At 49.7% G+C, this 13697-nt stretch overlaps 1 protein-coding gene across 1 annotated transcript in view; it reads left to right on the top strand.

Annotated features, from left to right (window-relative positions):
* The first annotated feature begins 5070 nt into the window (after positions 1–5070).
* LOC135234708 (retinoic acid receptor gamma-A-like) overlaps positions 5071–13697 on the top strand; it is a 27811-nt gene continuing 19184 nt past the window's right edge. Inside the window, exon 1 of the mRNA XM_064299571.1 lies at positions 5071–5254. Coding sequence (XP_064155641.1) covers positions 5110–5254 — 145 coding nt within the window. The 5' untranslated portion in view covers positions 5071–5109. The remainder of the gene's footprint in view (positions 5255–13697) is intronic.

The raw sequence follows: 13697 nt of genomic DNA, 5'->3' as shown, positions 1-13697 counted from the left end.
GGAGAGAGCGAGAGAAAAATGATAAAAACCAGTGGTGATGAGTGAAAGCAGGAGAGAGAAGAAAACATAAAGGAGGAGAAAGAGGGAAGAGTAGAGAGGGAGAACAGTGGGAAGGGTTGAGGGGGCAGGAGAAGAAGTTTTTTGGCCGGGGGGGGGGGGGGTGGGAGGGGGTGTCAGTGGCCCAGTGGGGGTTTCCTCCAGAGTTCAGCCTTCTTGGCCCGGGAAGGAAGAGGTGGAGGAACGGGGGGGGGGGGGGTCAGCGGTATAGAGAATGTGTGTGTTTAATAGCCATAGTTTCTGCTCCAGCTTGGCAAAGCAGTAATGTAACCGATCACTCCAGCTGAGAGAGATCTGTGAAACTGCACTGCATTTTCTGTTGAGCCGAAATGGGGGCAGAGGGGAAAGAGAGGGAGGGAGAGAAAGAGAGAGATCATTTACATAAATAGTAAATAATAAATATAGCTCATTTCCATAAAGGCGCGAAACACAAGTTCAAGTTCAAGTTATTCGGAAGCAGATTCCTAACTGATGTGCGGGTGTCACAGAGGAGCCTGATCTCCCTGCTGATCTCCTTGCTGATCTCCCTGCTGATCTCCCTGCTGATCTCCTTGCTGATCTCCCTGCTGATCTCCCTGCTGATCTCCTTGCTGATCTCCCTGCTCATCTCCCTGCTCATCTCCCTGCTCATCTCCCTGCTGGTATCCCTGCTGATCTCCCTGCTCATCTCCCTGCTGATCTCCCTGCTGGTCTCCCTGCTGATCTCCCTGCTGATCTCCCTGCTGATCTCCTGCTATCTCCTGCGTCCTGCTGGTCCCTGCTGATCTCCCTGCTGATCTCCCTGCTGGTCTCCCTGCTGATCTCCCTGCTGGTCTACCTGCTGATCTCCCTGCTGGTCTCCCTGCTGGTCTCCCTGCTGGTCTCCCTGCCGGTCCCGTGCCGGATCCTCGGTCCTGCGCTGCGGAGTGTGCGGCGCCGGCCTGGAGACGGACAGCTGTCAGACCGGCTCGGCGACGCTGCTGGGAGACAGGCGCTCACCTCCCGGAGACCCCCGAACGGGCTCCGGAGCTCTCGGCCAATGGGAAAGCCGGGAGAACGAGGCGAGCGCCCGCAGTGAAGATCGGCGCACGCGGCGGCTTTCTCGGCGACGGCCCTGAGAGGCGAAGCACTCAGAGATAATGCAGGAAGTGCGGCCGTCCGGACCGCGCCGCTACGCTCAGCAATTACGCCAGCGAGATCCGGCTAATTCGTGGAAATAATGGATGGAATTAGCCATGGGAATTTTGTGTTATTTTTCTAAAAGGGGGATCGGTGCTGCACGCGTGTGTGTGTGTGCGCTCGCACGTGGCGTGTGCGTGTGTGTGCGTATGCGTATGTGTGTGTGTGTGTGTGTGTGTGTGTATGTTTTTGTGACTTTGTCTGTGTGTGGGTGTGGGTGTGTGCATGTTTCGGGGAAGCCAATTTATAATATTGTAAAAGAAGAAGAAGAAAAAGAACAAGAATTACAACAACAACAACAGTCAGCAAAGGAGAAGCATTTGTGTGTGCAGAGAGGAAAATTAAAAGAGAGAGAGAGAGAGGCAGGGGATTCCACGCAGGCTAACTGAATTCAGATCAGCAAATCCAGCCAGAATACTGGAAAGGAGGGATGAGCGGGGAAAGGAGGAAGAAGCGGGGATAAGGACAGGAGAGACGGAGGAAGAGTGGAGAGTAAGAAAGAAACCTGAGAAAAGCACAGAAGAAAGAGGGAACAGGGCTTGAGAGAGGGGCGGGAGAGTAGGAGTAGGAGTTCATGGAGATCCCAGCCAGCCAGCCAGCCAGCCAGTCAGTCAGTCAGCAGGCTGCAGCAGATTGGCAGGAAATGGTGTCTCTTTCCGAGCCTGTTGGACCGTACCACTTCCACTCGCTCGGCGGGGGGAGCAGGACGTCTCCTTAGAGCGCCGGCAGTGCCTAGTTTAAAGTCACCCTCTAGTTCCACAGTCAAGATTCCCCCCGTACAATCTTACTCACTGATTGGGTACCTGGAATAAGACTCTTCTTATTCCACTTATTCTCTGAAGTCTGGGAAAAAAGAGGGGAGTAAATTTCTGAGTATTTGTTTTAAAAATGAGTGATTGAGTCTACTGATTTTTTTTTTTTTAGGCCCGGTTCACAAGCAGATTATTGGTTTTGGATTTGGGGGGAGAGACCCCTGCAGTTAACGGCTGGCCTTCACATCAGACTCGACGGGTTTACCTCTGAGTAAAACCGCAGAAGCGATGCACTGGGCACTGCTGGTTCCTGACACTGTCGAATAATAAAGTCATAAATCAAATGCCAGATTAAATGAGCTGTGAACCGGGATTCGGGGAAAAGTGTGTGTTTCAGCGGAGGGGACTGAGGGACTGAGTGGGCGTGGACAGGTCTGTAGGTGGGACACACCCTTTACCCATAATCCTCTTCTGATGTTTCAGTAATGCACGATGGATCCTGTTTTATATCTCCTAGGCTGGTTAGCTTAGCAGGTGTGTTTGCGACAAACTAAGACCAAACTAAGATAAACCTTAAAAGGGTGCGGACAGTGGATTTGGTGTTGGGGAGACAGCAGGACTGAGAGCGGTTGAGTGGTGGGGCTGTGGGCTGAGGAACCGGCTGCCTCTCGCTGCGCCAGCGGGACCAGCACCACACCTGTGAACCCTCTCCTCTGTGTAGGAGAAACGCACGCGCTGGTCTCTCCCCTGTGAACGCTCTCCTCTGTGTAGGAGAAACACACGCGCTGGTCTCTCCCCTGTGAACCCTCTCCTCTGTGTAGGAGAAACACACGCGCTGGTCTCTCCCCTGTGAACGCTCTCCTCTGTGTAGGAGAAACACACGCGCTGGTCTCTCCCCTGTGAACGCTGTCCTCTGTGTAGGACAAACGCACGCGCTGGTCTCTCCCCTGTGAACGCTCCCTACCGTGTAGGACAAACACACGCGCTGGTCTCTCCCCTGTGAACGCTCCCTACCGCGTAGGACAAACGCACGCGCTGGTCTCTCCCCTGTGAACGCTGTCCTCTGTGTAGGAGAAACGCACGCGCTGGTCTCTCCCCTGTGAACGCTGTCCTCTGTGTAGGACAAACGCACGTGCTGGTCTCTCCCCTGTGAACGCTCCCTACCGTGTAGGAGAAACGCACGTGCTGGTCTCTCCCCTGTGAACGCTCTCCTCTGTGTAGGACAAACACACGCGCTGGTCTCTCCCCTGTGAACGCTCTCCTCTGTGTAGGAGAAACGCACGCGCTGGTCTCTCCCCTGTGAACGCTCCCCTCTGTGTAGGAGAAACACACGCGCTGGTCTCTCCCCTGTGAACGCTCTTCTCTGTGTAGGAGAAACACACGCGCTGGTCTCTCCCCTGTGAACCCTCTCCTCTGTGTAGGAGAAACACACGCGCTGGTCTCTCCCCTGTGAACGCTGTCCTCTGTGTGGGACAAACGCACGCGCTGGTCTCTCCCCTGTGAACGCTGTCCTCTGTGTGGGACAAACGCACGCGCTGGTCTCTCCCCTGTGAACGCTGTCCTCTGTGTGGGACAAACACACGCGCTGGTCTCTCCCCTGTGAACGCTCTCCTCTGTGTGGGACAAACGCACGCGCTGGTCTCTCCCCTGTGAACGCTCCCTACCGTGTGGGACAAACGCACGCGCTGGTCTCTCCCCTGTGAACGCTCTCCTCTGTGTAGGAGAAACACACGCGCTGGTCTCTCCCCTGTGAACGCTCCCTACCGTGTAGGACAAACACACGCGCTGGTCTCTCCCCTGTGAACGCTCTCCTCTGTGTAGGACAAACACACGCGCTGGTCTCTCCCCTGTGAACGCTCTCCTCTGTGTAGGAGAAACGCACGCGCTGGTCTCTCCTCTCCTCCAGAGAGGGGGAATACAGTGCTGCATGAGTGCTGTGTTCCCTCTCTCCATCTCCATCCTTCTCTCTCTCCTTCTCCTTCTGTGCCTGTCTCTCTTTCCCTGTCTTTCTCTCAATTTTCTATTCAATTCAACGTGCTTTATTGGCATGACATATTTCAATATACGTGTGGTCAAAGCTTTGCAAAGCTCTCTCTCTCTCTGTCTTTCCTTTTCTCTGTCCTCTCCCTCCCTCTCTCTCCATGTTTCAGTGACTCTCCCTCTCTTTCTGTCTCTGTCTCTCTCTCGCTCCCTCCGTCTCTCTGTCCTAGTCTCTCTGTCCCAGTCTCTCTCTCCCTCCCTCTCTCTGTCCCAGTCTCTCTGTCTCTCTCTCTTGCTCTGTCCCTCTCTCTGTCTCTGTCTCTTTCCCTCTCTCTGTCCCAGTCTCTCTCTCCCCCCCCCCCCCCCGTCCCTGTGTCTCCCCCTCTGTAATATGGTTATGATTAGAGATGGGTGTAAGAGTGGTGGGGGGAGGCGCACGCACACGCATTAACTCTTAGGAGGGACCCTGGGGGGGAGGTGTTGCCCGGAGTCGGAGAGAGGAGCTCACGCTGTGATTGGAGCAGAGCGGGGGGGGGGAGGAGGAGGGGCCTGTGTTTGTTTGTGTTGGTGGGTGAATCGCACAAAGAGGAATTCAATAAAGTTTGTCCTGTAACCAGATTAGCCCTCCCACAAGACTTCCCCCACCCTCCCTCCCTCACTCCCTCCCTCCCTCCCTCACTCACTCCTCAGTTTCCTCCCCCCCCCGGCCGCCCCAACCCCCCCTCCCCCCGCGCGCTGTGCTCAGGCAGTTGGTTCGTTCCGCTGTGTCTGGAAGGCTGGGAGCCTTTGGGGCTGTTATTTAGGTCTCTAACAGCAGACCGCGAGCAACAGGGCTGAGGCAGAGACAGCCAGGCGAGCCGGGACCGAGAGCAGGGAGCCGGAAAAAGAGAGAGGGAGCAACGGGAAGACAGAGAGAGAGAGAGAGAGGGGGGGAGCGAGAGAACAGAGACAGGGGGAGAAGAGGCGGCCGGGCTGGTATCGGGGCAACAGAGCGGCAGATTTTTGTAAAAAGTTGTTGTCGGTTGCTTTGTTTTGTTTTGTCCCCTGCTCCGAGTCGGAGAGAGAGGAGAGGAAGGGCGGGCAGAGTCCTCTGCGCTCGTTTTGTTTAGGAGAGGTGGGGGGGGGGGTCTGTTGGGGGGGCACATTTTTGGAAAGGTGCTCCATGTTCGACTGCATGGAGGCCCTGGGGATAGGCCCCCGTCGGCTCTATGATGTCACCGCGCGGGGAGCCTGCATGGTCCGCAAGGCCGGCCCCTTCTTTGCCGGATTGGACCCCTTCGCCTGGACGGGCACGGCCAGCATTCAGTGTAAGTGGCACCTAACCCCCCCCCCCCCCCCCTTTTCCCCACGAAACTGTTTGCATCTCGTCCATCAGGCGTCATGGGTCAGGGGTCAGGGGTCAGGAGTCAGGGGCGTGTGTCGTCCTGGGCAAGTGGAACTGTTACAGTAGTGCTGTGGACAGGGAGGGGAGACGTGTGTGTATGTGTGCGTGTGTGTGTGTGTGTGTGTGTGGGGGTGTGTGCCTGTGTGTACGTATGTGTATTTGTTTTCTTTCTATGTGGAGGTTGAGTTTTGCTTGGTCTGAGCAAAATGGTAGAAAATGATGACTGCCACAAAGAGGGAGAGAGAGAGAGAGAGAGAGAGAGAGAAACATGACTTGTACAAATCACTTTGTCTTTCTGATAGTGGGAGTGATGTGTTAATCTTAGTTTGTTATTTGTTGTTACTTACCAGTGGCAGTTTTGTTTCTTTAGTATCTTCTGCACTGATTACTTCCATATAACAATAACACACACACACACACACACACACACTCACACACATACACACACCACACACACACACACACACACACACACACGCATGCACGCACGCACAGACACACACACACACACACACACACACACACACTCACACACGCATGCTTGTTTAAACTTTTGTCTCGGAGCAAGCTTCACCGTTCTTTTCTCTGTGTGATATGGAGGTGTCTTGTCTTTCACATAAGTGCTGCTTTTGCTCACAAATTCCTCTGGAAAAGAAACAGGCTGAAAATAAATAAATAAATAAGTGGAATGTGCAGGCTTTCCTCAAAAACAGAAGAAGTGCTTGAGACTGCCGGAGGGCCTGGAGCTATCTGCCTCTCTGTCTCTTTCTGTCTCTCTCTTTTTGTCTCTCTGACTCACTCTGTCTCTCAGTCTGTTTCTCTCTGTCATTCTGACTCTCTCTGTCTCTCTGTCTGTTTCTCTCTGTCATTCTGACTCTCTGTCTCTCTGCCTCTGACTCTTTCTGTCTCTCTCTCTCTGTCTGTCTGTCTCTTTCTGCCTCTCTGACTCTTTCTGTCCTAAATTCAAATATAAAGTAGCTTTATTGGCAATTATACATATACATTTGTAAATATTGCCAAAGAAGCACTCAGAAACCAATGTAAATGTTATTCAGATTAATAATAACAAATAGGATAATGACAATGAATAGATAAACCACACAACAAAATAATAATATCAACATGTTCATTGAAGGTCCCATATTTTAGATATGGTTTATGATTTATGATTTTGCATGGTGGCATGATATGTGCTGCTAAAATATGAACTCACATGTTTTGTTGTTGTTGTATATGTTAAAAAAATCACCAGGCTAAACGGTCTGCTCAGAACTGACCCCACTTTCAGCATCACGACCGGGCTCCTGTGAAAACAGCCAATCACTTTTAGCTATGTCATTCGTATAAACCCACCGTTGGGTCTGCCTCTTCGAAGAACCCGTCCGTCTTTTTTCGAGATTTACCATCTGTGACAGCAACGTATAATTTTGAACAAACGAGCAGGCGAGATTTCACGCGTAACTACCTAGGTCTGGCCGTGTTAAAAGTGCTGAGTCGGGGCATTTTTAATCTTTCCAGCTGCAGTAGTAGTAGGGGGCTTGGATGTAAGCTGTCAGTGTGCTTTACAGCTTTCTGGCTAAGTAGCTCGGTATGCGACAGTTCCTGCAGGGCAGGAACCGGCTCCTGGTCTCCCTCCGCGGCTGTGAATTCGAGACGGGACTCCCGGCCGGAACGTATACCGCGTACCGGGTTCGTTTGCGGCCGCCATGTTTGTTTGTTTGCTCTTCTGGAATAGACAGGAATGTGGAATGTGGGCAGGAGATGGGAGGGCCGCCCCTGTCATCCCCGTTGATTTAACCAATCAAAGCAGAGCATACATTAAAGTGCATCCAACGCCCGCCCACAATGGCCTGTTCAGCTAGAAGAGTAAGAAACTCACTGGATTCATATTTTAGAATTTTTGTATTGCAATATTTTTCCCTTAATCACCTCATGTTTGGTAGGTCTTATGTAATAATGTAAAATTGCTTAAAATAGCATATAAAATAGCATAGGGGACAACTTGGCTTCCCTCAGATTACAAATTCAAATTCATTTATGGTCACAACAAAAAAGATCTTACCCTGCCAAAACATTTTCAGATACATGGGTAATATGGAAGTAAAGTAAAGGGGAGTAATATGATATTACTGAATGATTTGATTCTCTCAGAGTGAGTGCAGTCTGACCCCTGTCAGTCTCCCTGTGTCTTCCTGTGCCAGCCTGTGTCAACCTGTGTCTCCCTGTGCCTGCCTACATCAGCCTGTGTCTGACTGTGTCTCCCTGTGTCTGCCTGTGACTCCCTGTGTCTGCCTACATCTCCCTGTGTCTGACTATGTTTCTCTGTGTCTGCCTACATCAGCCTGTGTCTGACTGTGTCTCCCTGTGTCTGCCTGTGTCTCCTTGAGTCTGCCTGTGTCTGCCTGTGTCTGACTATGTCTGCTCTTCTCTATGGCCAGCTGTGCTCCATGAGTCTGTACAGCAAGGTTTTTCTTCATTTTTGATGAGTCACCATGGACAAACAGTTTGGCATGGTCTGCTGTCATTTTAAGCCCAGATGACATTGCATTTTGCCTTGTGCTTGTGAGTCTGTCTCCCTGTGGTCTTGTCTGTATTTTGTTGTAATTTGGTTGACTAGTTGTGATGTCATGATCCTGAGGTTGTAGGGTGTAAGAGGGAGTTAGTAAAGTCATGTTCAGGTGGGTGAAGGAAATGGGGGGGGGTTCTTGGGTGAAAGGCTGTGCTCATGCCATTGCTGGGCTTTGTAATGGAGGGGTGGGGGGGGGGGGAGTTTTTCAGTGTTTTCAAAATGTTATTGATATCTTATATAAATTTGATTGATATTGCCCTAATTCACCTCTCCATGCATTGTTTGTAGTTTTTATCTGCACACTGCAAGCAGGGTACCAATTAGATGTTTGTCCCAATTGGCAAAATATTGTTTGGTTAAGCGAACCCAACCCCACCCCCCCCCATCCACACCCACTCACCATGCAAAAAAAACACGTGTTGAGCAACAGGTATAAAATGGATGTGGGTGCAGAAACAGTGCTGTCAGAGCCATCAGTTGAACGTATTTACATTTGAATTTGAATTTGAATTCAAAGCCCTCTAGGGTTCTTTTTTCTGTTTCTCTCTCATTTTCCCCTGACTGTCAGTGTAGGTGGCTGGGAGCAGCAGACAGTCATTGGGGGCGTGTCCTGTATGTGTCTCACAGTGGGGGTTTTTTTGGGGGGGGGGGATGTAGGTGAGGAGGCAGTGTGTCACACCTTCCTCATACCACAGTCTCCCAGACCCAAGATGGCCTCGCGGGTTTTTCAGATGTTATTTCTTCTCATCCCTCTGCTGTCTTTCTTTTTTGTTCTCCTGTTTTTTTCCCTTCTCTCTCTGCCTCTCTCTCCCTCTCTCTTTTTCTCTCTCTCTCTCTCTCTCTCTTCCCTGGAGGAGTCATTTGTCTTCATTAATCCTGAAGACACCAGCGTTTCAGTGGTTGTCATCCACCTCTGCATTTCCTTTAATGAAGACAGATGTCCTGTCAGGGTGTGTGTGTGTGTTTTTGTCTGTGTGTGTGTGTGTGTGCATGCGTGTTTGTGTGTGTGTGTGTGTGTGTTTACTCTGTCTCTTCCAGAACCTTCTCTGTCCGACTGATTCGGAAGGTAGTCTTGTTCATTTCAGAAAATTATATTTTTCTCATCGTCATTGTCCCCGGAAACAGACAAGACGAAAAAATGCAGCTGCCCTGGCAGTGAGCTGCCCTGAAGGAGAGAGAGAGAGCGAGAGAGAGTGTGTGTGTGTGTGTGTGTGTGTGTGAGTGTGTGTGAGTGTGTACGCACACACACAGAGGCATAAAGCACTCCCTTTTCCTCTGACTGGTTGGGCTTTCATCATCCCTTTCAGCTGGGTGGGGGGTGGGGGGGGGTGGGGGTGGGGGTGGGGGGTGCAAATTGACGTTTTGAGCCTGGTATCTAGTTGTGTGAGGCCCCCCTCGCCAGCCCCACAGATTGCGAAATGCTCAGAACAAAGAAAAGTCGTACATGCTCCTTCACACACATACACACACACACTCGCACACACACGCACACACACACACACACACTCACACCCACACACGCACGCACTCCCACACACACCCACAAGCCAACACACACACACACACACACACACACCCACACAGCACCACTCACACACACCACACAGCACACACCACACACACACACACACACCACGCCCACACACCACACGCACTCCCACACACACCCACAAGCCAACACACACACACACACACACCACACCACACCACGCTGCACACACACACTCCCACACACACCCACAAGCCAACACACACACACACACACACACACACACACACACACACACACTCCCACACACACGCACACCCATCCACACACGCACACACACACACATACAAGCTGTCTTTTGGAAGGGACATCCTTTAGAATATAGCAACGAAAGAGTCAAAGTTGCTTGCTTAATGTGACAAAGAAGCCCATCTTTTCTGTTTTAAGGTAGATTCATAAATATTAGGCGCACTTGTACATAAAGAACGAGAGCTAATTTGATGTGTGTTTTTCCAAGGTTCAGAGAGCCTTTTCTTTATAGATGGTTTCTAGAATCCACTGGCACGCAACAGTTGTTGTGTTTAAGCTGTTTTGTGTCACGCCCATTTGAGCGAGTATGTATGCGAAAATGAGTTGTCTGGGGAAATGTAAGGGGGGAGAAGGTTGAAATAGCGAACTCGAAGCAGGGGAACCGCTTTTGCAACTGCAAGAGCTCCTTTTCCCTCTCTCTGAGTGTCTCACAGGCGGCCGTGCTCTGGATGGAACCGGCCGGAAGGCCTTAAGATCTGTAGCCCGGCTTTCCTGTTTTTTTCTTTTTTTTTTCTTGGGAGTTTTTTTTTGGATTTAAGGTCAAAGGTCACAGAGAGGACCGCAGACTGGCTTCTGTCAGCTTTTATGTTTGCGTGGCGCCCCTGTCCTGCCGTCGAAAAAAGGAAGTTTTTTCAAAAAGGCTTTTAGCCGAGAGCGCTCGCTCTCATTTAGCGGACGATAGCGCTTGACTGGCCGCTTGGTCTCGGAGGCTCGAGGGCCGCGCGAAGAGGGAAGCGCCGGCGTTTCGGGAACGCGCGAGTGAGTCGCGGCGCGGCGGGCGCAGACAGGACGTGACCTCGGACCCGTCAGCGCGTGGGCGCGGAACGGCCTTTTTACCGCGCGCGACGCGGGCCTGATTTACGCCCGCCGCGGCCGAGCGATTGGAATCGATTTTACGGATCGACCGGTCGCTATATCGCCTCTCGCGTTGCTCGCAGGGAGTCGAGTCCGTGCTCCTGTTCCCGTTCGCTGGTCTCTTTGTTTGGAATCTCGTCTAGAGACGAGGTTTTGAAGTTATGCCTGATTCTCTCTACACGCACTCGCTCACTCACACGCACAAGCACGCACACACACACAAACACATAAACACATCCACACACATAGACATGCACACACACCCACATACACACACATTACATTACATTACAGGCATTTAGCAGACGCTCTTATCCAGAGCGACTTACACAACTTTTTTACATAGTATTTCACATTGTATCCAGCTTATACATTATATAGCTGGATATATATGAAGCAATTTCAGTTTAAGTACCTTGCTCAAGGGTACACGGCAGTGCTACCTGGAATCGAACCTGCAACCTTTCGGTTACAGCCCAGTTCCTTACCCACTGTGCTGGAACACAGTGGGGGTGGGGGGGCTCGGTCTTGTGTGGGACACTTTGGGGGGGCTGTGTGTAGTGTGGGACACAGTGGTGGGGGCTGTGTGTAGTGGGACACAGTGCGGGGGGTGGGGGGGGGATCTGTGTGTTGTGCGGAACACGTTGGGACATGCAACATGAGACGGTGTGTAGTAGGAGTTACTCATGTGCCTTAATGGGTGCCAATAATGAGTTAATTACAATTACAGAATACTTAATTAAAGAATGGGCAGAAACGAATGCCAGCAGAAATAGAATTTTAATTGCAGAGTACACAGAAGCGTGGTACAGAAAACACACTTACACTCAATTGTAGGAACTGAATTTGAAAGCGCATTGCACTTGAATTTTTAAGTGAACACTGAATGCTATAAAAACCAATCTCAATTTCAGAGCATGGCATAAAATTTCTAATTGTGAAATTTAATTCAAATTCAGTATTTAAAACAACATTCAGTGTAAACATTATAAACTCTAATTACTACAATACAAATTCAAGCTATGCAATTCGATTCGTCATTTTTGCTGCCACTAATTTCCGCCCATAGATGAGATGAGAGAGTGAAGCTTTGGTGGAGAGATGAGAGGGTGAGGCTTTTGCTGTTATCTGTAGTGATGCTGTCTGATACGTCTTACTGGTGGAGAGAGTTTGTTTTTCTCAGTGATGACCTCTGGGGGAGAGCTGTAGTTTTCTCCAGCATGATGACTCTGGTGGGAGGAGAGTTGTAGTTTTTCTCCAGGATGATGACCTCTGGTGGGTGGAGAGTTGTAGTTTAGCTCCAGCATGATGACCTCTGGTGGGAGGAGATTTGTAGTTTAGCTCCAGCATGATGAGCTCTGGTGGGAGGAGATTTGTAGTTTAGCTCCAGCATGATAACCTCTGGTGGGAGGAGAGTTGTAGTTTTGCTCCAGCATGATAACCTCTGGGGGAGGAGAGTTGAAGTTTAGCTCCAGTATGATGGCAGTTGGTGAAACCTTGCATCCCCTCCTGTCCCTAGTCTGAGGATGTACAGTGGTCAGCCCTGTGCTTGGACCAGAGGTGTCAATCTCCTGTGTGAGTCTGCTATGTGAATCCCCTGTATGAATCTCCTGTGTGAGTCTGCTATGTGTATCTCCTGTGTGAGTCTCCTGTACGAGTCTCCTGTGTGAATCGCCTGTGCAAATCTCCTGTGTGAGTCATATATGTGAATCTTCTGTGTGCGTCTCCTGTATGAATCTCCTGTGTGAGTCTCCTGTATGAATCTTCTGTTTGAGTCTCCAGTATGAATCTCCTATTTGAGTCTCCAGTATGAATCTCCTGTGTGAGTCTCCTGTGCGTATCTCCTGTGTATGTTGTATGTGCCAAGTTTAATCAAAATACAGTAAACATTTAAAGATTTGAATACATCTATTAAATGGTGCAGGCAAATGTAAAGTTGAAAACAGTGACATTTATTTGGAGATACTTTCCGCCAAACCACTGCTCTTTCATTCTTTGACCGGTGAAGTCTCAGGAAATAGCTCTCAGTTATTCTCGCTCTCTCTCTACCCGTGTTGTATTCTCTTGTTTAGCAGGAAGTAATAAATCATGAATTGTGACAGAAGCCGTGTACGAAGCAACCACACATTCAGCACTGTGGCCTTCCGGAGAAAGGGGGAGAGGGACACTGTGTGGATGGAGGTTCCACCGCTTTTACGATAGACAGGGCAGAGTATAAATGCTTTCTGAAATGAACACCAAACAAGTGGCCATCATGGCCTCAAGTCGGCCAGGGCACGAAAACTGGAATTCTGGGTCTTGTATTGAGTGTGATCCAAGCATGCTGACGCTCATACATTTTGGAACAAAAAATTAGCCACCCATGGACAGCTAGACTTGCAGTGTAAAGCCAGGGTGAAACAAGTTAGCTCCTCTTTCATAACATATGTAACTATGACTAGCACGCACACAAATAGCACATTATTGGTTTTCCGGCCGTCACAGTCTAGCCAGCCGTGATGATTACTCTGTGTGCCTAAACTACGACTTCATATGTGAGAGATTCTACAGTTTTAGTTACGGTTATCTACATGAAAATGGGACTTGGGCGGTTTACCTCAGCCGACATTTTATTTCACTGAGGGACTGAGCGTCTGTTTTCAAAATTGATTTAAAAAGATATGACTCACTGTTGTCATGTCATGCAATTGCATCAAAAATGTCATTTATTTTCCTCTCTGGAAACAGCAGCCATGATTTTGTGAAGATGAACCCCAAGGATTTTAATTGGACTGAATACAAAATGGTCGTCGAAGGACCAAGTAACAAAACATTGGAAATGTCAAACAAAAAAATTGCCCATGGTTGGCTTTCATTACCAAACCACCCACTCTAAACAGCTAATTATTCTGAATCAAATTATTGACGGTGACATATAGTAACTGAGTGTAATAAGAAATTATGGTTATTATAATTATGTGATTAGCATAAGACATCATAACTGATGGAGGTGTGGGTAAGCCTGTGGCTGGATTGAAATGAGCGTACAGTGCAACATCATATTACCGTTCTTAGTAGATGCTCAGTTCCAGCCCACATATCATTCAATCAGTCATTCGATCAGTCAATCAAATCAAATCAATGTTTATGTATGTAGCACATTTC

The sequence above is a fragment of the Anguilla rostrata genome, chromosome 11, assembly GCF_018555375.3.
Source record: "Anguilla rostrata isolate EN2019 chromosome 11, ASM1855537v3, whole genome shotgun sequence".
Classification (NCBI taxonomy): domain Eukaryota; kingdom Metazoa; phylum Chordata; class Actinopteri; order Anguilliformes; family Anguillidae; genus Anguilla; species Anguilla rostrata.
The sequence above is the reverse complement of the archived record's forward strand: the minus strand, read 5'-3'. Positions and strand labels throughout refer to the sequence as shown.